The sequence below is a fragment of the Phytophthora sojae genome (genome assembly GCF_000149755.1).
Source record: "Phytophthora sojae unplaced genomic scaffold PHYSOscaffold_5, whole genome shotgun sequence".
In the NCBI taxonomy this organism is placed as follows: domain Eukaryota; phylum Oomycota; class Peronosporomycetes; order Peronosporales; family Peronosporaceae; genus Phytophthora; species Phytophthora sojae.
In genome coordinates this window covers 1820537-1846671 of record NW_009258119.1, presented here as the reverse complement: position 1 = coordinate 1846671, position 26135 = coordinate 1820537, and the positions used below count along the sequence as shown (strand labels likewise).

Here is a 26135-nt window from a genome sequence, read left to right as displayed (position 1 = left end):
TCAATCCAGCCAAGCATGCGGGGATGCTGCCAGAAATGGCGGAAAGGATGTTAAACTAGGACGCTCGCCGGGTTGGAATCCGGTACGAGTCGAGCGTTCTAGGTATTGCATCTATGCATTTGTGAACAAGACATCGACAGATCCAGTTAGCAAACGACAAGATCAACGCCGTAATACATGTGATCTTCATGGGAAACGTACTGCTGTGATCTCACGTCTTCGGCAAGCCGACGACTACTCCAGATCCGATGCGACAGTGGAACTTGACCTGGATCCAGAAGCTCGTCAAGGCTATTGGAAGCAGCAGGATCCAGAGCAGTGGTTCAAACCAACGGAAGGCGAAGACACCTCGGGATCCAGGTCCCGACGTGTCGCGGCAAGCCGGCGGATCGTAGATCAAGAGTCCTCGTATTTCCTACCTGGAGAATCTCGAGCGTACTGGAAGCAACATTCGCCAGGCAAGTGGTTCCGGCAGGCCAAGATCCACGGCAAGATCAACAATGAGAAGGCTATCTTACTCCTAGATACCGGTGCCGAGGTGTCCATCGTGGACACCGCCTTTGCTCGTAAGGTTGGGTGCTACATCGACAGGAGTCAGAGCCAAGAATGCGCTGGTATCGGAGACAACGTGTATACGACGGAAGGGAGAACGCGGATCAAGATCACCTTGGGTGGATACCTGGTGTATTTCTTCGACATTTGGGTAGGAGATCTGTCTGGCCAAGAAGCGATTCTCGGTATGGACTATATGGTCCCAACCGGGATCCGACTGGATCTAGCTGATGGGACTCTCTGCCTGCCTGACGAAGTCCAGATCCAGCTCAGCGGACGCCGTTCACAAAGCGCAGTCGGTAAAGCTGGATCGCTATCTCCAGCTTGGGATCGGAGAGTCCGCAGAGTTGCCCATGCGTCTGCGAGGATCGGAACACGACAAGCTGCGGGTTACTCGAGGGGATCGTTGGGTACCAACGGTGACCAAGGGTCCAGGCAAAGTGCGGTATCTTCAGATCATGAATATCGGAGAGAAAGAACTGGCGTTGCGCCAGAACCACCAAGTTGGGGTGTGGCTGGCCGGAGATCGATTCCCGCGGATCCAAGGCTACGTGTCCGTCGGATCCCGCCGCTACATGGAGTGGCAGAACCTCGCGCTGCAGGCCATGACGGACGCTGGATCCGCGGAGGCGAAACCGCCCGAGACCCCGGAGGGACCGGTGGTGGAGCGCCCTGAGTACCCCCCGATCAGACGATCGACGGACGCAACGCCGGGACAGCGAAGATGCTGCAGTTTCAGGCCTCCACCAAGCCGCGTACACGAGATCAACTGCTGGAGAATATGAGGGAGCAAGTCCCCGGGGAAGGCCTGCAGGTCGAAGACTCACCGGATCCAAACCCAATTGCGGATCCAAGTGGCAACGACACGCTGGGACCGGACGATGGATTGATGGGCCAAGATCCAACGAACGACACGCAAGGTCGCGAGGACAAAAGGTTTCCAGTATACAGGTTCTGGGGCCCAGCATACAGCTTGTTGGTTCATAACATACGCGCATAGAAAATACTCTCTCCACATGTTCCGTGTGTAACAGCGCACAAACGAGGATGAAGCACAGCAACCAGCGCAATTCTGCCGGTCTGCCGACCGTTGTGTGCTGATCTAGGCGCTAATACCTGGTCAACTTACAGAAGACGAAAGATGGAAGCTGACCTACCGAGGGTCTCTCGGAGTATTCTAATGACGACTCAAGTTGTACGCAAGTCGAGAACCGTGATGATACTACTGACGAGGGATTAGTGTACGCAATTGTGGATCGCATGCCGGTAGGACTTGCGTATTGGTACAGGGTCCAGTGGCGAGATGAGCCTGATGGATACCGGTGGGCCGACTCATGGCTGCCCAGGAAGCGCTTGCTGGAGGACGGTTTTGAGAAAGCATGTGCGGTCGTGGACATGTGGAAAGCGTCTAAGTACGCGTCGTTTTACGTGTTTTGCCGAAGGAATGGACACGTGCACAATATCGGTGCCTCGCCGTCAGCGAATGGAAAATGTGCAGTTGTTGCTGTGGAGACTGCAGTTACGCTTCTCGGTAACTCTGGTTGGGCACCCCCCGGGTGCTTTGGTGCATTTGTGGAGTACTGCGACCAGCGGGGTCGGCCCTTGTCGCCTGACGGTCTGACTACTCGAGAGCTTCGTTTCTACATCAAATACCTGAATGATTGGTGTGGTAGTTCGAAGACAAGTCAGATCAGCATCCGCGTATTCGATGACAATTTGCTAGGAGGTGTCAACGGCAAGAACGCGTCGGAAGTATTGGTGAAATGCGCTCTAGCGGATGGAGTTTACGTGTGCGCTGCCTACAGCTCACTACGAGTGACGCACTGCTTTGCGATCAAAGTTTTGAGTGGTGATAAGCTCATTTACGATGACAACAATGTTGCGGTGGAAATTCAAGCCTATGACGCAGAGTGGATCATGGGGATTATCTTTTTGCGCCGAAGCGCGCTATACCTCCCTTAGTATTTTTGGCTGACAGCGTCTTCGTCTTAGGTATTACCTCGATTGGCTTAGCCACAATATGCATTACGGTAAGACTGAGAGATTTTTAAATGAAGCCTTGGGTTTGTTACTTACTCGTGTCGTATTACCACGCTGTTAGTCAGGTCAGACTGCAACACGCGTTCATTCTACAAAATCCTTGAACCAACCCAGAAGATCGTAGCACACCACTCAGTATGCGGGCACACAACGCAGTATGGATCTTCGCGCCAGTGGTGGGGAATCGATACGCGCGTTGGTATGCAAGCTTTCGTCAAACTCTACCTGAATTGGAGCGGCGGACGCGTGACACAACCTTCTTGTGTGGCCGTGGCGGTGATAAAATTTGGGACGCTTGGCGTGACATTGGGGCTGAGGAACGCGCACGTCTAATCCAAGCAGCACCGGATTCCAGTTTCCCCAATGCTACGTACGGCATCATGGACGAACGTAAGGCTTACCCAGGACAACGAAAGAAGACGTCTGGCACAACATCGCCCAAGACCACTACGGCCAAGAAGACTACGGCCAAGATGGCCACCGCCAAAACGACTACGGCCAAGACGACTACGGCCAAGAAGACTGTGGTCACAACGTCTACTGCCACAACGACTACGGGCAAGATGGCTACGGCCAAGACGAAGCGGCAACACGTTCAACCGACTTCCACGAACAATCCAAAACGTGTTCGATACAGCAGTCGAGTGACTGATGAGCCGTGCCAACCCAGCCTGTACAGCATGATACTCAGCTACAAACACGATTCGCAGAGATGGAGCGCGCACGTAACAACTACTACACAGTGCTGATCAAAGAGCAGGATCTCCGAATCCACGCAGCTTACAATGGCGGGAATATGGTCGGTATTATCGAAGCTGCTGTGGCCGGTGCGCAGAACGCGGTCGTCTTGACCAGAATCAAGGACAAACATAAGACAGTGGAGGACGCGTTTTCCGCCGTCCCACTTCGCCTGGACGATGTACTGGCGGTTCTAATGGGAACCGCTCAGTTCGAACCGGACCCTGAGTACGATCAACCCGATCCAAGGTTTGCTGCGGCGCGGATTAGACGCGCAAAACGACGATATAATGATACCAAAAGCGCCTTGTACAAGCTTTGTGTTGAGCTTGGAGCGGATGAACCTGGTGAGATCGTCATCGGGAATCGTACGAGCCGATTCTTTGGGAGAGTTTAAGGGCATCGAAACTTTTTGTGAGGAAGCGATTTAGGTTGTGGGTATCGTCGATTTCCGCAGCGATAAAGCAAAGAATACATGTATTCAATCACCTAGAGGGTTTGACCTAGTCAGTGTTCTCTATTCTAATAGAATGTCTTGAACTGTCAGCGCTGGTGCTGCATGAGCAGGCCTTTCAACGGGCCCTGTGGAGACCTTCAGAGCACATCAGCATTTTTGAAAAGTAGGGACAGGTGCATCGCTTGAGTGTGATGTCAACTAGCCACCCATCGGAAGGCATTCCTGTGCGATGCGAACGCCGTAGAGACCATGATGTGGCTTGCTCGAAAAGCCTTTTCCAATTCGTGACCGTGTCGTCGTCCTCCTGTCCATCTGAATCCAGTCTAGATCGTAGTATGGCTGGGATATCGCTCGCCGACGAGCTATCGGACGAATCTGATGTTGGGTTGTCTTGAGTGGATGTCAATGATAGAAACAAAGCCAATTGGCTACTCGGTCATGTTGCCGTATCGGTACGCCTGGAGGGAGCCGTATTGACTGTCTCCAGAAGAAATCCGTTTTCTTCTTCAGCTTGTTCGTCTGTGTCGGCGCGTAGAATCTCGAGGACTCGTACTTGGTTCGCATCGCTTGTCCTGGTGATAACCACTCGAGAAGCTTCAAGCATTGCTGCCGCTGCCTTCACTACATCGGATGTTGGTGTGGATGTATATTCTGCTGGCGCGGGCTTGACTGGACTCGTCGTTTCGATGAAGGTCCCGATTTTTTCGAGTAATCGACACATATGATGCTTACGGCGCTGCAGAAAAAGCTTTAGTCCTCCATTTAGGTTATCGCAGGGATTGTTGGTTAATGCGTAGCCCTCAGGATTGTGGTACAGTTGCCATTGCCAATAGCGGCCTGTTAGCCACTGCTGCTCGAAGTAGTCCGCGAATTCAACGAGATGTGTCTGCTTGCGCCAATTAGCTATTTCTCGATCTCGTGTACGCTCAAACTCCAACAAGCTTTGCGTAAAATGCACGTCGACAATCAAGTTCATCACATTTCTCCTATCATCAAAGGGCAGGTGCTGTGTGCGTTTACGTACATTGTAGATAACGTGAAAAAACACATCAGCTTCGTAGCATTTGCAAAACTGGGCACGTTCTCGAGAGCCAAGAATTGAGCATCCTCAGCATCGCTCATGGTTGCGTCGGAACGAAGTGTTGCTCCTCGAACATGCCGGACGACGTCAGCAAAACTGCGCAAGCACTCGGTGTATTCATGTTCCGTGCGCCGACTCACCACGAAAAAAGCACCAACTTGGTATGAACGCCCTCGGTCCGTGAAGCCGCAAGTTATCACTGGATAGCCCAAGTCGCTAACCTTAAACGTGGCATCCGCATGGAACTGCACAAAATCACCCGAGTGGCAGAACCGTAGGCAGCTATCGATAAGTGCGAGAGACGTCACCCCAATAATGAAAGGGATCGTCGTCCTCGCCGGACCCCACATAAACAAAGCCATCCGTGTCCAACTTAGGTCCAAACAGAAAAGCGGAATCTGACTGAAGTTCTGGATTGTAGCGGCGAGCGCGAGCCATTTCATGCGCGGCCTTGATTGAACTTTTGGTGCCCTTCGAACGCCGGTGAACTTTCAGCGCATTTTGAATCTGGGAGAGCTCTGGCCATCCGCCGTTAGATGGCTTGATATTTGCTTGCTTCTTGAGATGTGCCAGAATAATACGTGGGGCGTTCCCAATCTCTTCTTGTGCTGCGATAAATGCTTTCATCGGCTGAGTCACGACTGGCCGATGCTCCGCAGTACAGGGAAGAACACCACGGGCATGTGCCTGCTCGTTTACAGTTATCTGCCACTTGTCCTGAGCTGTGCAGTAGAACACCTTCCAGACCACGCCACATTTGCCAAACTCGCGACAAGTGCTGCTCAAGCACCGAAGACGTCTTTCTGTCATCGTATGTTCACCAGCACAAACACGGCAATTGTCAAAGTCGACCTTGTGAAATATCGCCGAGCAGCACATCGACTCGTCACGGTAGTCATCGAATTCCCCCGTGGAATTGTGCACGGCTAGCTGATGCCAGCCAGCCATGGCCGCTCCTGAACGAAAACCTTTGTCTGCAGCCGCCCGTGTGGTAACTTGGCCAGCACAATTAAGCTGATATTTATATGCCTCACAGTGGTTAGCGGTTATATTGGTGCCCCACAAATATAGTCTCTCCCTGTTGTCACTCCAACTGTATGGTGCAAACCCATATTTATATTCACGCCCCATGTACGTATATTTGTGCCTACAAATCTGTATATTTTGACACCATCGTCGGTCGCGAGGGGGCGCTGGGTCCAGATGATGTGGGACAGGCGGTCCAGTCCGTTGTCACATCGGGTGGTAATCACGGAGGGACAGGGGGCGGATCTGCAGATTCGACAGATGGTGCTACGGGACAGGTCATGGATCCAGTGGTGCTTCAAGTTTCGCATGATGAGATGGAACAATGTGCAGATCCAGATGGAGAGACGGTGCAGGAATCAGGTCCGACGCCAGATCCAACTGTCGATGCAGATCCAACGACTACCATAGAACCAAGTCGCAGTGACGCTGATGCAGATGAGCAAGTCTGCTACCACGTGAGTGGGGATCTGCACGCGGAAGATGTTGAAGCGGAGATGGCGGTGCTACCGGAAGTCACTGCGACCACAGACGAGGTGACTATTGAAGACATCCAGGTGGGAGATCCAGAGGTTAATACGGCGGAAGAGATCGATTGACTTCGACGGCGGATCTGGAGGCGCCGGCACCTGTTGATTGGCAAAGGCAACGCGCTGCCACCCGCGGCAGGAGGAGTTGTGTGTGACATTGATGTGGGTGATGCAAAACTTATTGCTCAGCGGGTGCGCAAGGTAGCCCCGCAGTACCATGAGAAGCTGTCGGATCTGATCAAGGGGTTGCTCAGAGCCAAGATCATCAAGGATTCGACTTCACCGAGGGCATCTCCAATTGTGGTGATCATCAAGAAGAATGGGGTATACATACGATTATGTATTGATTACCGGCTGGTTAACAGTCTGACCCGGCTGATGGTCTACCCGATGCCCCTGACCAACGACCTGCTTGAGGATCTGGACAAGGTGCTTTGGTACTGCTCTTTGGATATGGCCAGTGGATTCTGGGTGGTGACGATGACGGCTCGGGCTCGTGCGATCTCCGCCTTCATCACCCCCTTCGGGCTGTACGAGTGGAACCGAATGCCCTTTGGATTGAAGAATGCACCCCAGATCTATCAACGTATGCTGGACAACGCGCTGTATGGATTCACTCTGATCCCGCGGCCAGAAGATGGATCTGGATCGGAGCGCGAACATGAATTCAAGCGTAGATCTGTATCGGAGGTGCTGGATCTGGATCTGAAGTTGGGAGAACCTGAACGTTCAGGCAAACCATCCGTGCTTGGACGACGGTCGTACATTGACGACATTTTGGTAACTGGTGGATCCTGGGACCATCTGTGTGAGCGTGTGGACGCGCTACTGGACGCGTGCGATAAGTGGAATCTCTCAATCAGCGTGGTGAAGAGCTTCTGGGGCAAGAGTAAGGTGGAGTACCTCGGTCATCGCGTGTCAAATGCTGGACTAGAGGCGAATCCCAAGGATCTCTCGGCACTAACGGATCTACCCTTTCCAGACACCCCTAGATCCATGCAGTCATTCCTGGGTAGTTTGAATTACTACAGTCGGTTTCTGGAGGACTACGCGATCTACGCTGCGGTTCTCTACGAATTACGTGAAGTGGACTACGCCGCGATAAGCAAGCCTGAGAATCGAGGCCGGATCCAAGCGGTGATGGCTTCGACGGCTCCAGATCCAACGGGGCAGACCTCGTTTTGGTAGTTTGCCAAGTCCCAGGCGAGATCGACTGCAAGGCACCGGGATTAACCCTTCCGAGACAGAAGGCCCTGGATAGGCTGCGGATCTGGCCAGATCATGAGCTGGTACATGTCAAGCGCGACTGGAACGGTAGCGCTGATAGCCTAGCCAGCGCAGCACTTCAGCGGCAGGCCGGTATCATGGTGGAGGATGCGGTGGATCTGCAGGATGTAGTCACGCTGAATCGACTGGAGGAGATCCTGGTTGTGAAGAGTGAGGAAGATGCTCCCGTCGCTCGTGTATCACCTGTGATAAACGGATCCGCCAGATCCAGATCCAGCCCGACTGTGTTACGGGAGGAAGCAGTGCGGGACCTCAGGATCGCTAGGATTCGCCAAGCGCAGGACGAGGAGGCGTGGATCTCCGGTCTGAAGAAGTACTTAGCAGGCGATATGCAGGATCTGACCCAAGATGAGGCTAGATCCTATAGTGCTGTCACGATGGATTACAAAGTGGAGATCAACGACTTGCTGTTCTAGTCCTCCTGCGAAGAAGGCGGAGGCGGATCGCGATGGATTGATGAGGCTGGTGCTGCCGGAGACTCTACAACAGGATGTTCTCCACCATTACCATGTCAGTCTCGAAGGAGGTCACCAAGGGATCGGCCGCACCTACCAGCGGGTCCGGGATCGCTTCCATTGGAGAGGATTATATCGGAGTGTACAGCGATACATCGGAGAATGCGTGGATTGTGAAACCGGCAAAGGGCGACCTGCGATCCAAGGTGAGTCGCCCGGTAACATCCAAGCCACGTACCCGTTTCAGATTATAGCGATGGATCACATACCGTCGCTGCCCAGATCCAACAAAGGTAATACCGAGTTACTGATCTGGGTGGATCTGCTCACTGGGTACGTGATCGCGAAGGCCAGCGACTCCAGGACGGCGCAGACGATCGCGGAATCCTACGAAGAGTGTGTATTCAGACGATTTGGTGCCAGCGACGTGATTCGCCACGACCGCGAGCCGGGGTTCATGGCCGACTTCTTTAGATCCTTCAACAAGATCCTTGGTCAGCGACAACGTGCGACGATGGCGTACAGGCCGCAAGCAAACGGAACCGCTGAGCGCATGGTGCCACCCGCGCTCTGAAGATGTACGTGCAGGATCTGGATCAGCGCGATTGGGACGACTACGCTGAGCGTCTCACCTTCGCACTCAATACCGCCCAGGATCGGATCCGAGGAGAGACGCCATTCTACTTGGTACATGGCTGGGATCCTAGATCCACGCTCGAGGCTACGATCGCGGTGGGCAGCACTCGCCGTCAGGATCGGGATCCGAGGCGGTGGCGATACCAGATCCAACGCTATTATCAGCAGGCACGGTCAGAAGTCAACGCGCGACTGCAAGAGGCGATCTCGGATCGGGCGGACCGGCACAATGAAGAGATCCGTCCGCACCAGATTGAAGTTGGATCCAGAGTTTGTCTGTATTTGGATCGGGTGAAAGAGGGATATGCTCGCAAGTTGGCTCATATGTGGCACGGTCCGTTCCGCGTGGCGGAGAAGATGGGAGAATACGCTGTGCGGATCGAGACCCCTGGCACGGAGTACCGGTTGTTCCCCGTGGTGCATGTTTCCAAGTTGAAGCTTGTGAGGAATTTCCCAGACCGACCTCAGATCCAGTTGACCGAAGGCACTACGGAGCGATACGACTTTGATGAAGCACTACTGCCGGAGGACAGCTGGATCCAGGATCGAGGTGAAGATGAGAACGAAGTGGAGAAAATTACTGATATGAGGACTGGAAAGCGCGCTAGGTACGGCCGGATCCACCGTGAATTTCTGGTACACTGGCGTGGATACGAAGATCCATCCTGGGTGGATGAGGCGGATCTCAACTGCGGATCTATACTACATGAGTTCCTGCGGAGTCGCACCAACCGGAACCGGTTCGGTGCGATGCAGTCTCACGAAGAGCAGTGAGGCCGGAACCCCCCGGAGTGGGCTGGCCGCTTTGGGAGGAGAATGTGGTGATGGATCTGCAAGGAGCTTGCAGATCGATGGATTGGAGACTCTGTATATGTGCATGAAATAATCGGACGCGAGTGGTGTCCGACAAGGTGGAATTAAAACGAAGCTGGAGGTGTTTGGGATCGGGAGGTGAAGCTGGATTGGAGTGTGAATGCGGGTCTGGATCGCAGTAGAAGAGACGAAACTAACATGAACGATAGACAGACGAGTAGAATGTATTAAGACCAGTCTCGATGTACCGGGTGCGGATCCAGCGCCAACGAATCTGGCCAACCATCAAAAGGTTTGGATCTGAATCTACACGAAGGCTGCCGCCCTGGATCTGGATCCTACTGGTCACCAACCGCGCGAAGATTGAAAAATTTGGCAGGAAGACGCGCGATGTTGCGCGCAGGATGGTATTGGGGAGTATCCCGGTAGTGATTGCACCATGGATCCTCGTTGTTACACTCATTCAACGCCTTCATGAGATCCGTGGGCTCTGGCCGGTTCAAGTTACGATCCACCAAATTAGCCTGGCGCGAGGCCAACCCTGGGTACCACGTGACGGACTCGGCGCGCTTGGGGAAATGCAGAAAATGTGGATCCAGCAGGATGTCCAGGTCACACCACCCTTCACGCATGACGGTGATCAACAACTCCAAGAACTGCTTCCACGCACGGCCCGCGTGGGATCTACGGTTACTGCGTTCCTTCTGAAACACTATCAGCCACGGGTATTTCTTTGCCATCGCATCGGGAATCGGGAAGTGGTGGGTCGACTCCCAGTAGGACATGATATTAGTGTCTTCGAAGATCCCGTACTCATGGATCAGGATCCCAAGTCGACCACCCACGTTGACTTCAAACGAGATGGCATCTCCCGAGTTCTCGAGGATTTCCCAAGGGTGGTGTCCAATAGCGCCCGCACGTTCTCTTCTGTGATGAGCTCCCAGCAGCAGTAACTGAGTTGGATTTTCGGCTTACGGCCCTGAGCAGGACCGAAGTATGGAAATAATCAGCCTGAAGCAGCGGGCAGGATCGGGAACAATACGTCGACCAGCATAGATACCATGGCCACGTCGTTCAGGCGATCCACCAGCCAAGGGTGACAGTCGGCCAAAACCAACATATGTGCATGCTCACGACCTGGGATGCAGTCAGAGTCCGGCGCGAATGGAACAACAGGAGCCAGAGGGTCTTGCACAGGTGGTCGACGGGCACGATCCGGACGGAGACTGCGTGGATCGGGATCTTGCGGGGCAGTTGGATCGGGATCTTCATGCGGATCCAATCCATCATCATCGTCAGGGGCACCACCAGCGCTCGAAAGCAGTTGGCGACGAGGATAGGCGTGCTGTCGCCGTCTCTCGTCGGATCGCGACCGAGATAACGCCTCTCGAGTCTGGGCTTCAAACAGCTCATTCGCCATGATCTCAGTCTCTGCGTCGTCGTCGTTGGTCTCCTCACTCGCCTCGTGGTGTTCGTCATCCTCTCCTTCCTCATGGTCGTTGCCGTCCTCTTGGTCGCCGTCATCCTCCTCTTGGTCGTCGTCGTCGTCCTCCTCCTGGTCGTCATCATCTTTCTCTTCCGGGTTGTCGCCGCCTTTCTCCTCAAATTCTTCGTGACGTTTCTTCTCAGGGTCATGGCGATCCTCCTGGTTACCGCCCCCATCGTCGTCGATTTATCCCTCTGTGGCAGAGCCGGAAGCTGCGCGACTACCCTCCTGGTCCATAGCTTCATCGTGCTCGGAGGGCGGCGAGAAGATGCGACGCTTGACGGCCGGAGTTAGATCTGGATCGGGAGTCTCCGGGCCACGATCCCGTTTCGAAGTGCCGGAGTCTATTTGCCGACTCAACTCTGGATTCGCCTCTGGATCGGGATCCCGCTGAGCGGGGTCGGAAGTTTTGCCGGCAGGCTGCTGCTCGGCAGATCCGGGGGGCGCAATACGGATCAAGCTGAGGATGTAGGCCGGATCCAGAACCTCTTCGATTGCGCCAGGTCGCGCTCTCGCCAGAGTGGTGATGGAGGTCAGCTGCCAACGCGCGACTGAGAGCTCCAGCTGTAGCACGTCCCGCTCATGGCTCATCCGGATCAGATCCTGCGTCAGCGACCGACTCTCAGATTCGATCGCCTGGATCCGACGCCCCATTGTAGTTACGGTCTGTTCGGACGCATCGAAGTCGGATTTGAGATCATTGAACTCCGAACGAACTTGGTTCACTTCACCTTGAAGGGCGTCCCGCTCCGGGCATACCTGCGCCAGATCCGCGACAGTCGTCTCCTGGAGATCCCGCAGACGAGTTAGCTCCGGGTTGTCACGTTCCCGCACAGCTTGATCCAGAGCCGCCATGGTAGCTCTGTGGGTAGCTCGCAGGCGATTCAGCTCGTCACGAGCCTCCGTGTGCATCCGCTGGTGGGCAAGCAGGTCTTCTCGCGCCTTCATGAAATTCCGCGTGACTTCGGCCAATGATGCGTGAGCGCGATCCCGTTTCTGCGTCAGGGTCGCAATCTGTTGCAGATCCGCCGAAGTAATTTGATCTCCTGTTTGGAGCTCGGCCTCGACCCTTAGGAGCTCCTCCTGGACTCGATCCATGTTGTGCTCAGCTATGTCCCGCTCGTAGTTGGCGTCATCCAAAGCGCGATCTAGGTCGGTGTTTCGATCCTGAAGCTGCTGGATCTCGGTGGCGGCCAAACTGACCTCGGAAGTCAGATGGTCGTTGTTCTCCTGCAAGCGATCCCGCTCACGCTCAATCTGCTCGATGTGACGCTGGAGATCCCGGATCTCGTTCACCTGTTAGTCGACCTGGCCCTGGAGTTGGAGAGCCCGCGCTACCCCAGCTACAGAAGTAGTTTCTCGGCTGCGACGGACTGCGACTTCCGATCGCAAGCTGCTCAGTTCTGCGTTCTGCTGCTGTATGTACGCTTGAGTCGCGTCCAGCTCCCCCGTCTGGTGCAGCAGTAAAGCGGCGACCTCTTCTTAGTTGCGAACTGCAGCATCACAGGAGGCGATCAGAGCGCGCAGTTCCTCCCCGCGAGGATCGCGAGGATCTGGACTGGGTGGATCCGGCGAAGACCGATCCGTGTGACGATCGCTGCACGCTGACGAGCCGCGAGAAGGGCTGCGACCGGAGCCGGACATGTCAGCGAAGCTGGGGAGGCGAAGAAGTGGGTAACTGTGCCGGTAGTGATGCCGTTAGTCGGCAGCAACTACGGTCAGGAGGCGATTGTGGAGAAGCGCAAGTCCCAAGATTCAGTGATGGCAAGTAATTGGACGATTGATGGATCTGGACCTCGCCACAGATGCGGAATAGTGACAGGCCCAGATGGATCCAGATGAATCTGGATCTACGCCCACGGAGATCCAAGATCCAAGATCCATGAATCAGATGGAGCTGGATCCGGACTCAGATGGATCGGGATCTACGTCGACAGAGATCCAAGATCCAAGATCCAGGCGTAATCAAGAGGCTGTGGACACGACCCTACGGGCAAGCAGCTGACACGCAATGAAGGTAAAGGGAGTCCATAGAGTCGGTAGGAACCGATCGGATGATAGGAGCCACATGGCAATAGGACTTTGGGATAGGAACGAACTTAAGCATAAATCAGACCAGAATTTGCCTTGTACATCGCAAGCGCTTCCTCCCTCGCCTGGAAACGGGAACGACATTGGTCCTACACGGCGTAGAGAGGTTAGCGATAGCAGATCTAGTGTTGGTTGTAAGACTGGAGTAATATATTGGCCAGGTCCAAGACCTTCCTCGTGAACTACCTGCAAGTGCAGATCCAAGATCCACCGGAGTTATCTGTTTGGCCGGTGCGTCCTTCTCGTCTCAACTGTCAACGACACCGTCATTGGAGGCGGCAAACACGACCAAGGAAGACCTGTGAAGGCAACGTAAAGGACAACAACCTCAAAAGGCAACAACCCGGCCGGATCCAGATCCAGGCCGCCAGATCTAAGTACAAGACTACTGGATTTGGAATACTACCGCGAGCAGAGTGAAGATTTCCACGCTGCTCCACCCACATCCCCGCGTCTCGCCCAGACTGTTCTCTCGTCAAGGCTCGGACGCTTCGGAAGACACCAGAGGAGCAAGATCCAGCCCTACCGACGGGTACACAAGGTGACCAAGTTCAGCACACAGATCACGGATCATCGGGGGACCCCCTCCGTAAGTCGGTGTTCGGGCGCAGTTGGGAAGTTGGATTGGCAATCTCGCAGATTTTGCTGATCCCGCTACACCACACTTGGGTCTCGGCACCACCTTCCATGTCTTGTTCGTCATCAGCGACTTGAGCTCACTTGCAATCGCTGCCTTCCATTGGGCACGATCCTCGCTCGTAATCGCTTCTTGGTACGCCCTTGGTGCATCTTCCGTTGCAGCCATCAGCATCCCACCGTGGATAGTGAGTTGGTTCTCGTCCGACTTGGCGCGACCTTGGTCCACCTTCTGACGCTTCGCCCTGATCTCGGATGGCGCAACGACTTGCTTCTTGCGAGCTCCGGGCTCTTCAGGGTCGTTGGTCTCTTCAATACGACGAGCACGCGATCGAGTAATCATAAGATGGGTAGGATACGGAACGATTGCTCCACCTGTCGTCACGTCACTAGGTGACATAGTCGGGCCACCAACTTCAACTTCAGTCGAAACATCACGAATAGGCACCAGTGCAGGTACCGTTCCAGAGCTGGGGTCCGTAACAACCGGTTCTTCATCGTCGTCGATCTCCAGACGTGTCATCAAGTGGTCGGGTTCAGTCGTCTCCATGAACTTCACGGTGCGCACGATTTGCACCTTCCCCGTCGCCACGTTGAGAACGCGGTATTCCTTCACACCATCTTCGTAACCCAGGAAACGATACTTGAAAGCCTTCGCGTCGAGCATTCGGCGTTTTTCTTCAGCAATGTGGGCGTAGCCAAGTACACCAAGCACCTTCATGTTTTTGAGCAAAGGCTTAGCACGGTGCACGATATCGTGGGGTGTCTTCACGGTCACAGAATTTGGGATCCGGTTCATGATCCAGGCCGCCGTGTTGACAGATTTCGCCCACACTTCTTGTCGATCCCTTCATGGTAGAGCATGCAGCGCGCGATCTCCACCAAACTTCGATTCATGCGCTCAGACAGTCCATTCTGCTGAGGCGTGTACGGCACCGTCTTCTCATGTTTGATGCCGCTGCGGTCGAGGTAGGCCTTGAACTGCTTGCCCGTGTACTCGCCGCCATTGGGTGCCTTCCAAAACCTACATAAAAAGTTTAATCACTGGGGTTAGGGCGCATTAAAGGGGTCATTAAACTTGCTGATTAAACTTAATTTCTTTGGTCCGATCAAAAAAATGTCGGGTCAAACAATTATTTGGTCACCCTTTTATCAGGTTGTATCTGCCCCCCAACTTGCAACCGCATTAAAAAGACACTTGTATTCACTATGCGATCAAACACAACCTCTATATAGCAAATTGAAGTTCAACGACATGGCGTGGGCTACCGCTCCCTTCCGCGCGCAACGAGGCTCTCATATCCAGATTCACCGGCTGTAGCGCAAGTGCTGCCGTCCTGCGGAAGTTGACCGGTGCGTCACTCGCTTTCTTGAATGGTTGTGGTAAACGGAGTCTACCTACTTACATGCAAGATGTTTAGTAGCTACGCCGTAGAAGCAGACAACCTCAACACCCTCGTTGGCTTTCGGCGGCGAGTCTCCTTGCCTAGGTGAGTCTCTTTCAGCCTCTAAACGATGTGCTGCATGCTTGCAGGTGTGTTTCGGCCGGGAGAAGCTTGATCTCGGACTGCCGTATCAATCAAACTACGCCTGACAGCATCGGTGCGTATGAGGGGCGATGTTTTCTTACATTTCATTGCTAACTTCCTTTCTTGTTTCGACCCTGCATTTAGACTAGATACAGTGTCAAACATGAGCCCTTCGCATAAGCGAGAAGGGCCCGACCCGGAGCCAGACGCGGAGCACGACACCGAGTTTGGCACGGAACACGACGCGGAGCACGACACCGAGTTCGGTACGGTGGCCAACACGGAGCCAGACGCAGAGCACGACACGGACGCTCAACACCGAGGGAACTCTTGTCGATGGGCAGCTGGACCTAATTGAAGAGGAGTCTAGCTCGTACCTGGACAAAATTACCTGATTGATGAAGTTCATGTCATTTCCAAAATATCAAATCCACATCCAGGGCGCTAAGTACGGTCTTGGTAGGCAAGACACAGTATGATAGTTTCGTATGCGGACGATACGCGCGTGTTCCACCCGCATGACCTCTTCGTGCTGTCGACGGCGAAGATTTAGTAGGACCGCGTTGGCCACAGCTGCCCTACGCTGCATCCGGGACACTAAGAAGAGAACCACGGCAGTCTGGGCGTCTTGCATCTTTCTTCTATTCCAGGAAGAATGCCAGCGTTCGAAGGACTTGTAAATGGAGCGACGAGAGGGAGTTGCTGACAGGAGTGGTGATGCTTTTCGCGCCTAATGAGATCTTGATATATTGAAAAAATGTTTTAAAATTGTCCTGTCAAAATTTGTTCCATTGTGATACTATACATTATTGTAGTCATCTGGGCAGTTTTACCCGGACACATTAACCAGTTAAATAGGGTTTTGGGCGTTGGATTTCGGTGCATCTTTTTAATGCGGGATAAAACGTGACCAAGGGCGGATAAAAGGGTGTATTAAACGGAGTCGCATTAAACCGTTTTATGTAGGTTTTGGAAGGCACCCATTGTCCGACAGCAGGCGCTTGATCGTCTTGCCCGTTGCGTTCTCCATTGCTGCCTTGAAGATCTTGAACTTTAGCGACCATGTCACCACGCTCTTATAGAGCTGTGCTGCGCGCGCTCGTTGCTCTCTTACTAGTAAGGCTGGCCCCAGAATCAAATGGTCAGGCTCCTCCTGCTCATTTTCGGCTTCAACGGCGGCCTTGAAGGGAATGTCTAACGCTGAGCACAGAGATTCTAGCTCCGTCGCCTCGGTTACCTCGTCTTTCTGAAATTGCTTGACCCTGCACAGGCTGGGATTTTCGGTACGTGAACAACGATGCGCGCCATGGTGACCATTGAAGATGCCGCTCGACTCATGAATGGAGCGGGTTGCTGGATATGATTTTCAGCCGCTGGCGTTCGTGATTCAGCGTCGTGGACAACAATCTGGCTAATCCGTAGTAGACGCTGCATGTAGTATCGCCGTCGACCAGTATATCGCTTGAGCAAAGCGTTGAATGTCTCACATGGATTGTTCGTTATTGCGTAGCCGCTAGGCGTATGAAAGATCTGCCACCACCAATATCTGCTGTCGAGCCATTGAGCCTTAAAATAGGCTACGAACGCTTCAAGTGGGGGATATCTTGCCAATCCTTGATCACATCGTCCTTTGCCGAGTAGTACGTATCCATGTTGGTAGCATCGTGGATCAGCAGTAATCCATCTGTCACCGCTCGGCGGTGCTTCGGTGACAAATGCCGAGTTCGTTTTCGAACATTGTACAGCACGTGAAAAAAAACACATCAGGTACGTCGCAGAGGAAAACTCAGCAACCTGTTGGAAGCCGTTCAGTTGTGCATCCTCTGCATCTCCCATTACTGCATCAATGTGGAGGGAGGCCGTTGGGCGAACTTGCTTGATCAATCGAGTTAGTGCTCGCAGGCACATCGAGTACTCGGTGGCTGTCCGGTGACTGGCAACAAATATGGCAGGTAGCTGGTAAGATCGAGATGCGTCGGAGAAGCCACACGTAATTATTGGGTACCCAAGATCGCTCAACTTAAACGTAGCATCGGCGTGAAACAGCGTAAAACGACTAGCCGAAGCGTAATTGATCGTTGCATTGACTAGTGCAAGACTTGTGGCCAATAACGAAAGAATCATCATCTGTTCCTTTCCCGACGTACGCATATCCATCTGTATCCTCGCGCCCTCCAAAGAAGAAGGCTTTCTTTAGGTCTCCGGTAATGCTCTCGCATGAGTTGCTTCACAGCGTGCACCGAGTTTTTTGTTCCTTTCAGCCGCCTCAAATATTTAGCGCAGTTTTGTCACCTGGCTGAGGGAAGGATATCCTCGTTTTGGCTCGATGATGTCGGAGACATGGCGCATGTTGCTGAGAATAAGCTGCGGAGAAATACCACACTCGTCTTGTTGGAGAATGAACTTCTTCGTCTCAGTTGTTATCACGGTTTTATGAGGACCATCACACTAGACGGAGTCACCACGGATGTGGTCTACCGAGTTGTAAAAAATTGTCGTACGCTTCGAGTCATCGCATCGCCAGATTTTCCATTTCACCTTGCAGGAACCAAACACTTTGCACGTTTTGCTCGTGCACTCCAGTCGTCGTTCGGTCATAACATGTTCTTCCCCCTACCATATCATACATCCTCGGGTCGGATCCGTGTGTGTCACTAGAGCAGCAAAATTCTCCCTCTACAAACTCATCGGCAGCTTCAACAGTGTCCAGCGTACAAAGCTCTTCCCAATTATACTTAGGCCGGTGCATCGTGATGTCGATGGCTCGTCACCGGTCTCGCGCTGTCACCGCTCGCTCTGCTGTGCTTTAGGCACTCGTTGTCGGCTTCGCTGGGCGCTCTACTGGCCTTGCCGCTGTCACGCCCCGTGCGGTCTGTGGTGGGTTTGTTAGTCGGCTAGCGCTGTGACGACGGGCCCGGAATGATGATGGCTGGTGCGGAAAGCGAAGTCCTATTATAGGCAGTGCACCCGTTTTTTTATGTTGGCAACATTTTTTCAGGACTGCATCTGTGCTTTTCTCGCTACAATCTGTGGATTTACCCGTCCCAACAAATTTATCTGTGGGGCTCCTGATCAATGTGTGTGACTACATGTTTCATCTGTAAAGCTAATCTGTCTTGTCTGTGCCATTCTACCGTTCTCGTCAGAAGTATGCTGTGAGTAGACTGACTCTGTACGTGAAAACAAATCTTTGATCAAAATATAGTCCACATTTCGTGGACGTAACCTAGCATTGTACATCAAGCCATTTTTTAGTCCTGGTGACGACCACCTCGAAATCTCTCTATCCGACTTGATTAGCTCGAATTTGCCCTTTGGGTTGCAGTGAGAAGTAGTGGTCTCAAGTTGCGAAGCGGTTATGGTAAACTGTACACCGCAATCGCTAATGCCGTCACAGCTCAATGAGCCCATGATTGCCGCTACGTATCTGTACGACGTAAACCTCAACCATTAGTTTGGTAGTTTTGTATTGGCAGAGACTATTGCCACAATCTGGGGAACGGGTGTCACCCTGCTTCATATCATGAAAATTGTAGGGGCCGGTAGCAAACTGTTCCCCAGCCTAAACCCAAAAACCCTTCCTTGCAGGGCTTAACCCGAACGGGCCGAGCGAGATGTGACCATGCTTGGTCCTGGGTTTAAGCCCGCGTGCTCTGCACACGGATCTTAAACCGCAGGCGTTGTTTCGGCTGCCGAGCGAGTTGGTTTCACCCCCTCCCGAGTTATATATATATACTAAGTACGAATTGTCATCCACATACAAATTCTAAGTCATCTCAGATTGTGGTAATAGAGACTCTCCTACTGTATTCCCCAACGGCAGGGGATACGCATACAGTCTCCGCAAGAGAAAGCGCGAGACTGTTTGTTATTCATACAGTCCTCGGTTGTCTGGGTCTGTATGCAGGTAAAGATCTACATATGGTACACATAGGACGCTCATAATTGCACATAGCGTGTCCATTGCAGAATGTGTGTCAGGCAGAAAAACTGTGCGTGATAGCCACGTCATTTTGGACTAAGTATGTGGGTCCGCAGCTCCCCTCAAGGGCTTCCTCGCAGGAGCGTCCCAGGAAGATGACGATGAAACGAAGTACAAGTAGTGAACCAGAATCGAAGACACGCAGCAGTGGCATCGCTATGAGCTCGTCCGGAATGCCCACGTGTGCGCGAACGGTAGCGCCAACTGCCTGTACGACCGCGGCATGACACTCAAGGTGCCAGCACCACTCAAGGGCGAACTCGACTCACCACGCGCTACAGGACGCGAACCAGATCAGCAACGGCCGGGCAGCTTTCTGCAGCTCGCTTACCGACTGTTCTGGATGATGCCGCGTCGGGCAGCTACGCGAGAAGCTGCTCGCTATTACCGTCAATGCATCTACCCAGCCAGCACCTCGTCGAGCAACTAGAGGCGGCGCTGCCGGTTGCAGCGGCGTCGGAGCTGCCACCGCCTGTAGTTGCTCAGCCGTCTGGCCATCTAGTACGTGGGCAGCGGTCGCAGTAAACAAGCAAGTCGTGGCGGTGCTGGTGAGTCTGGGCGAGAGTTTGCTGTCGATTCTGCGCGTGTTGCGGGTGCTCGTGGACCGCCTCAAGACCTGAAAGCTGGACGTCGGCGTGTACAAGGTCAAAGAGGCGCGACGCTGGCTGCCGTTCCAGGTGACAACCTGCTGCTTCATTGAGGAGGCGGCGGAGCTGCTGAGCGTGGAGCTCCCAGGCGCGGACCAGACGCAGAGCGTCGTGTAGGCTGGCGAGACCCTGGACGCGGTGTGGAGTTGCTGCCGGTGGACGGCCGGAAGCTTCACAGACTTCTTTGCTGCGATAATGTTGGTGCGCTGGCTCCGTTGACGGGTGTTGAATTTCGGAGTACATCCTCCGGGTCTCTTTGCTACATTCCGGAAACTCGCTGGCCTATTGCGTTACTACAGTGTAGTTACTACAACAAAGTTATGCACGATACGTGTGTTTCGAAATCGTTGTTTTACCTCGAAGTCATTATCTCGTGCTCAGCGTCTTAACGCGACTTGGATTATGACTGAATTCTGTGCCAGCCTTGTTGATCGCTGGGTTACACGCTGTTCGAGAGTGAGTAGCACAAGTATTTGTACCTGAAGAGCTGCATTAACTCCTTTCTGTCGTCGTCGTCATCGATGTCACTTACCGATGAACCGGATAGCATAGCTTCGAAGAAGATGAGGACGAATAGGCCGCAATTGTAGTTGTCGACTTGGGTCATCGACGGAAAGACAGCAAACTTGTATCCAGTCTCGCGCCCTGGTAGGAGTGGGAATATCTCCTTGACGGCAACAGCTTTTAGCTGCTTAATCCTGTCACGACATTGCTGCGGATCAAATACTGTAACGATGCCCGCCGACACGTTGGCTACCAGCGCACACCAATGATTCCCATCGACGTTCACCGCTATCAGCAGCAAAGGGAGGCGCTCGCTCGACAGCACATGAAACGCATCTTAGACTGGTAGGCGCTCTGGGAGATAGTGCGGTAGACTCAACACATTAGCAGGAATCGAAATAGCCTTGCACCTTCCTCGGTGCAGCCGAATCATTCGACGCGTCGCGCGGTCCAGACATTCCTCTTCAATATCCTGCTTCCCACAAAATGTCGTGAGGAAGTAATCGGCATGCAGCACTCGAATCATCTTCAACCGCAGTGCAGCTTGTCTCGGCTCCATGATAGGTTCGTCCTTGGCGATGGATATCACCTCAGGCTGCCAGGTAATACCGAGTGCCCACTCTACTGCCGCATCGATGTCGGCAAACCTTTGGATCATCATGTGCCACTTCTTCATGTCCTCAATAGCGCGTGCTTCGTAAGAAACGCCGTTGACAGTCACGACAATGTCTTCTCTTGTGATTCTAGAGTCGTCGTCAGATACCCATGCATTTTGGAATCTAGTAATCTGCATTGAGCACGCCGCAAGCGTTACCATAGCGAGCACCGACGTCACCCGGTCATTTGCTGCCGGGCGCTTTTCATCTGCCGTCGCAGATACCTTAATGGAAGATCGCTTTATCTGGCGAACTTGTAGAGCCCTCATCGCTGCTTCGTAAAATACGTAGGGCCCTTGAGTGACACAGGCCTCTCTGGCACTGAGAGAGGGTGAAAAAGCGAACTCGCTTGTCGACGTCGAAGAGCAGCGACCGGCAGCAACTCAGACTGTCAGACAGTCTGAAAACGGACTACAATCTGTTCGAGCTCAGGCACAAGATGAGCTGGAGTGGAAGTTGTCCAAAACAGCGAGCCGACCTAGTGCGGCTAAAGGCTCGCGGGCGAAGCAGAACGAGCAGAAACGAAAGGATATGAAAACAACCGTCGCCAGAGTCAATGCTGTCTCTAGACGACTTAGTGTCAGTGCCAAGGATGGACGTGCGAAAATTCGCGTCATCTCTGGCTTTCGAAGAGTATTTTCAGATCTACGCGAAGCGCACACTTTAGGTTTGTTTTTTTGCAAATTATTTACAGCCACATGGAAGATTATCGTACAAAAGGAATTATTTTGCTTGTGTGTAATCCCAGCTTTTTACACACCGGACTTCAACACCCGTATCAACGCGGAACAAGCGGATTAAGGCAAATGGTGGAAACAGTGACTTCGTTCCAGATTCCTTCAGTTTCTATAATGCGACGTATCAGTGCACGCACAGCGACGATCCGCTCGAATCCATGGCAAGACCGCGTACAGGAAGCCGACCAAACCAGCGCTCTCGCAAAATCGGGTGTCCCGCCCAGGTGCGTATTGTTACTGACAATGATGTATTTTTTTCCGCCTGGTCATTTCTAACATTTCTTCTATTTTAGATAAACGCGTGTGTGCAGCAGAATGACGAAGACTGGGAGGTCTGTGTTACTCGTCAAGTTGCCCAGCACAACCACGAAGTAGGCCCTAACATCTTCAAGACCTATCACGAGAACCGACGCATCGAAGATGAAGAAGTAATATCCACGGTGCAGACGCTTCGTCGCAGCGGTGCAAACCGGAAGAGAATTCTGCAGTATATATTAGAGAATACGGTCGTCGAACCGACAATGAGAGACGTGCATAATCTGCTAGCGCGGCTACAGGAGGACGACTACGCTTTTCCGACAGTGGAGGAGCGGGTTCAAGCATTTCTGGAAGACTTCGCTCAAGAAACCGGAAACGTATCCAGAATCATCATCAAGGAGGTAATTATATCTTATTTGTGGTCTTTTGGGTGCTAATTTACTTATGCTTAATGGTTGTGCACGTATTACAGGGTAAGGCGCTCTGCATCTTCATGCAAACGGCTCACATGCGTCAAATGTTTAGCTATTTCCCGGAGGTACTCCTCATTGACGCTACCTACAAGACCAACTCCGCCCACTACAAGCTCTTCTCTTTTATGGTGCACGACGCCTTTGGAAAGGGTCAATACGTGCAGATGGGTTTTTAGTTTTATCTAAATATCTTGACTGGGCTTGGATTGTATGCCAGTCTGGGGTTGTACTTACAATCTTCAACTGTCGCAATGTAAACAGCACAGTCTCGTCGAAAATGAGCAAAAGGAGACGCTTCGGGAAGCATGCATGCAGTTCAAGCAAAGCTGCCCCGAGCATGAGTCAATTGCTGTGATCATCATAGACAAGGACTTTACGGAAATTTCCGTGTTGGCCGAAGAATTCCCAGGTGTCCGCTTGCTCCTGTGCCACTTCCACGTAGTCCAGTGTCTTCAACGCGAAGTATCTAAGGAAAGGTACCGGTTGGATACATTTCAGAAGAATGAGATCAAAAGATTGGCTAGCTTGCTGGTTAGCGCCCCGATGGAGAAGAAGTACGACCAAGTGCTGAAGACGATGAAGGTGGTTCTGCGAGATCCCGTGCTAATTGAACGCTGGTTTAATATGTTTGATGAGAACTGGAGCACCTGTAAGGAGATGTGGAGCTCCATATATCGCGGCAACATCCCACACTTAGGGAACCAAACGAATAACCGGTGCGTGAGCGATTCATCGTGGCTGTATTGGTATGGTGCCTAAGAATCTTGTTGTATGTTCCTGTTGTGTGGTTATGCATAGGCTGGAGTCGAGCTGGCAGAAATTGAAAACTCTGGTTGATAGCTCCCCCTCAGGCGTAGACGACTGCGTGGCATCTATCCTGTTCTGGCAGTCCGTTCAGGAGAGAGAATGGCGGCGGAAGCTGAATCGCATTGGTGTCTATCACAACAGTCAGTATGACAAGGAGATGGCGGCGTTGGCGAACGTCATGTCGGACCACGCTGTTGCGCAAGTTAAACAGCAGTATGACTTTGTACTACGGCCGACAACACGCTACGTGCACTACCGACTCCCTCCATACGTGATGATCTACTTCGACACGCCGATTCTGCAGACGCACTGGACCAATTTTCAGTTGATGCACCTGACGAGTACACGCTAAACCCTGTTGAGTGGACGTGCTCGTGCATTTTTAACGTCACGCGGCATCTACCTTGAACAATTTCGTGAGTTGATACCGACCTCGATCATTCAGCGGCGTTGGTTGATCAAGAATTTTCGCGGTATCACGAGGGCTGATGCTGCAAGTCTTCACGACGTCGAGTCGTTCAGCATGCCGTCTGTTGCACGCTCTCCGCCCTCCCGAGCCAAGTCCCAGAGTGAAAAGTACAAAGAGCTGCTCTCGATTGGCAAGGAAATTGCGGAAGTCGGCTGTCTGTGGGGGACTCGAGCCCAGATCAATCTGCAAATATTTCTGAAGCAGGTGCTGGCCGATCTGAAAGCCGGGAAGGATCCACAGCTTCAATCGGCGTGCATGTCCTCCATCTTCAACGCGTCCGCGACGGCGCGCTGGCAGTGCAGCCCCATTGAGACCACTAAGTGTCGATTCATGCAGCCGATCGAGGAGTTGGCAGCGTCCTCAAGTAAGCGCATCCTTGCCTCCGTCATGCTTCGATGCGAACCCCGTTCGAACATCCGCTGTCGGTGCTCCGACAGGTACGCCTTTACTTTCGCCTTGAAGACGCTAATTACACGTGTAGCAATTACCGTACAGTATACACAACCTGTTTTAACGTCATAAGTTTGCCAGCAAGCTTCGCACTAATCGTGGACGTGGAGACGTCGACCGCGAAGTGCTCCATGAGCTTGTCTCACAACTGGACGAGCGTCGACGTGCAGTCCTCGTCTAAGTAGCCCTCCAGCGCCTCAACCATTGCGTCCGTGCACTTGACGCAGCTGGCGCGGGCACCGCCTCTCGGAGGCGGGCTGGGATCTCCTTTCTTGCACAGCCTGTGCGCCGCCGCCCGCGAGACGTTGTTGTATTTCGCCACGGTGAGCCAGTCGTCGCCAGCCGCGAACGCATCCAGCACACACTAGCATTCTTCTTCAGTGGCAGTGCGCCGCGGCAGCGACGGCGACGGCAAAGCCAGAGCTCTCGGCGACTCGGACATGCGGTCGGCGTGGGGCGCGGTAGATTGGGGAATGGTGCGCTCGTCTCGGATGCCCTGGAGCTAATCTCGCTTGCTCCATAGCCAGTGATATAAATTATGTAATATATCTAGATTGGGTAAATTACCTGGTAATATTTCATCTATCTCGCATTGCTCTGGCACCATCTTGTATTGGACTGGCAAATTTGTAGCAACGCCGGGATTGGGTCCTGGCCACTGACCTGCCTTTGAACGAAGAAGCTGACGACATCGACATAGAATGGGGCGTAGACATAAAGGCCAGCGACACGCAATCACTTGTGTCGAGCATTCTTCGTAAGACAGTTTGACGACAAATCAAATTTAGCCATGTGATTGGCTAATATTATGCGTGGTGTTGTCCGTGTATGCCCTTGGCCGGGCCGTCTGCGTCGCCGTCGTGGCATGCACCAGCAACGGATAGCCGTGCTGACGAGCAGAATCGGCAGCATGAACGTGTATTTGTTTCGTTTTCGATTTCGTAGTAATGTGAAGTGCATCACAGTTATTTGGCCTAACTAGCGACCTACTAAATGCCAGGTCCTTCAAATGAAAGTGCGTATTATACATATTTTATGAGGTCCGAGGAGCTCTTCCATGAAGCCGCGTAGTCGGCGTAAGTAGGGAGATGCCCTTCGGAGGACACGACGCGGTTGGTACACGGAGAACTGAATTGTGCTTGAGCGTGCATTGAATAGCAAACGACTAGAATGTACACTCGAGCACTCTCTAGAAACTTGTCAACAAAGCCGAAATGGAAACACTACGTAGATTCAAGCTTAACAGACAGCAATAGACTGGCGCGGTTATAAGCGCTCTAGAATCGCTGCCTCTTATGCTACGTAACTAACCACGTTATTGAAGGAAGGCTTGCCCGCATCATGATACGTACATTGCAACCTGACAGTACGAAAACTCCTACAATATTTCCCTCGTGACACTATTCGTTACCATCCAGGCACTGAAAAGCTCTGGACGTGGCATTTTAAGAGCAACAGATCAGAACAGCCTTAGCGCTAAGGCTTCACGCAAGGCCTGGCGCGGCCGCCGTGGCTGCAGCCAGAATATCATCCTGTTGTCGACGGACCTACGCGCCGTCTTGGCGAACAAAGGTGCCACCAACACAGCCTGCATCCGCACCGCTGCCGTGGTTGAGTGGGCCCGAGCATGCACATGCAGCTCTGCACGTCAAGTAGAGCTTTTGACCAATAATATGGCGCAAACTGGTGTCCGACAAACTGTCTTACGTTTTGAGTGACAAAATACAATGTAGCCACTGGTATACTAAAATCAAGATGTAATCAAAATGCGTTGATTGCAAAACGTAAGACGCTT

At 52.8% G+C, this 26135-nt stretch overlaps 11 protein-coding genes across 11 annotated transcripts; 4 read left to right on the top strand and 7 right to left on the bottom strand.

Annotated features, from left to right (window-relative positions):
* Positions 1–1947: 1947 nt before the first annotated feature.
* Positions 1948–2514, top strand: PHYSODRAFT_508183 (hypothetical protein; the record flags this gene model as incomplete). The annotated part of the gene is made up of 1 exon (XM_009530449.1): positions 1948–2514. One exon carries the CDS (start codon positions 1948–1950, stop codon positions 2512–2514), a length of 567 nt encoding a protein of 188 aa, XP_009528744.1.
* A 215-nt stretch (positions 2515–2729) lies between these two features.
* Positions 2730–3727, top strand: PHYSODRAFT_507126 (hypothetical protein; the record flags this gene model as incomplete). The annotated part of the gene is made up of 3 exons (XM_009530448.1): positions 2730–2982; positions 3036–3127; positions 3284–3727. 3 exons carry the CDS (start codon positions 2730–2732, stop codon positions 3725–3727), a joined length of 789 nt encoding a protein of 262 aa, XP_009528743.1.
* A 1576-nt stretch (positions 3728–5303) lies between these two features.
* On the bottom strand, positions 5304–5747 carry PHYSODRAFT_390604 (hypothetical protein; the record flags this gene model as incomplete). Its single annotated transcript, XM_009530447.1, has 1 exon — positions 5304–5747. A coding segment is annotated over one exon (444 nt), but the record flags the coding sequence as incomplete, so codon positions are not given.
* A 4206-nt stretch (positions 5748–9953) lies between these two features.
* PHYSODRAFT_504787 (hypothetical protein) lies at positions 9954–10427 on the bottom strand (the record flags this gene model as incomplete). The annotated part of the gene is made up of 1 exon (XM_009530446.1): positions 9954–10427. A coding segment is annotated over one exon (474 nt), but the record flags the coding sequence as incomplete, so codon positions are not given.
* A 194-nt stretch (positions 10428–10621) lies between these two features.
* On the bottom strand, positions 10622–12199 carry PHYSODRAFT_250221 (hypothetical protein; the record flags this gene model as incomplete). The annotated part of the gene is made up of 2 exons (XM_009530445.1): positions 10622–11223; positions 11326–12199. 2 exons carry the CDS (start codon positions 12197–12199, stop codon positions 10622–10624), a joined length of 1476 nt encoding a protein of 491 aa, XP_009528740.1.
* A 3042-nt stretch (positions 12200–15241) lies between these two features.
* PHYSODRAFT_301724 (hypothetical protein) lies at positions 15242–15715 on the top strand (the record flags this gene model as incomplete). The annotated part of the gene is made up of 3 exons (XM_009530444.1): positions 15242–15318; positions 15363–15430; positions 15513–15715. 3 exons carry the CDS (start codon positions 15242–15244, stop codon positions 15713–15715), a joined length of 348 nt encoding a protein of 115 aa, XP_009528739.1.
* Positions 15716–16315: 600 nt separating this feature from the next.
* On the bottom strand, positions 16316–16642 carry PHYSODRAFT_510246 (hypothetical protein; the record flags this gene model as incomplete). Its single annotated transcript, XM_009530443.1, has 1 exon — positions 16316–16642. A coding segment is annotated over one exon (327 nt), but the record flags the coding sequence as incomplete, so codon positions are not given.
* Positions 16643–19334: 2692 nt separating this feature from the next.
* Positions 19335–21415, bottom strand: PHYSODRAFT_301723 (hypothetical protein; the record flags this gene model as incomplete). The annotated part of the gene is made up of 5 exons (XM_009530442.1): positions 19335–19547; positions 19671–20268; positions 20466–20698; positions 20754–20844; positions 20901–21415. The coding sequence occupies 5 exons, from the start codon at positions 21413–21415 to the stop codon at positions 19335–19337; spliced, it is 1650 nt and encodes a 549-aa protein (XP_009528737.1).
* A 482-nt stretch (positions 21416–21897) lies between these two features.
* Positions 21898–22578, top strand: PHYSODRAFT_506044 (hypothetical protein; the record flags this gene model as incomplete). The annotated part of the gene is made up of 2 exons (XM_009530441.1): positions 21898–22107; positions 22177–22578. Coding segments are annotated over 2 exons (612 nt in total), but the record flags the coding sequence as incomplete, so codon positions are not given.
* A 1554-nt stretch (positions 22579–24132) lies between these two features.
* On the bottom strand, positions 24133–24354 carry PHYSODRAFT_504712 (hypothetical protein; the record flags this gene model as incomplete). Its single annotated transcript, XM_009530440.1, has 1 exon — positions 24133–24354. A coding segment is annotated over one exon (222 nt), but the record flags the coding sequence as incomplete, so codon positions are not given.
* Positions 24355–24494: 140 nt separating this feature from the next.
* Positions 24495–24701, bottom strand: PHYSODRAFT_412042 (hypothetical protein; the record flags this gene model as incomplete). The annotated part of the gene is made up of 1 exon (XM_009530439.1): positions 24495–24701. A coding segment is annotated over one exon (207 nt), but the record flags the coding sequence as incomplete, so codon positions are not given.
* Positions 24702–26135: the final 1434 nt, after the last annotated feature.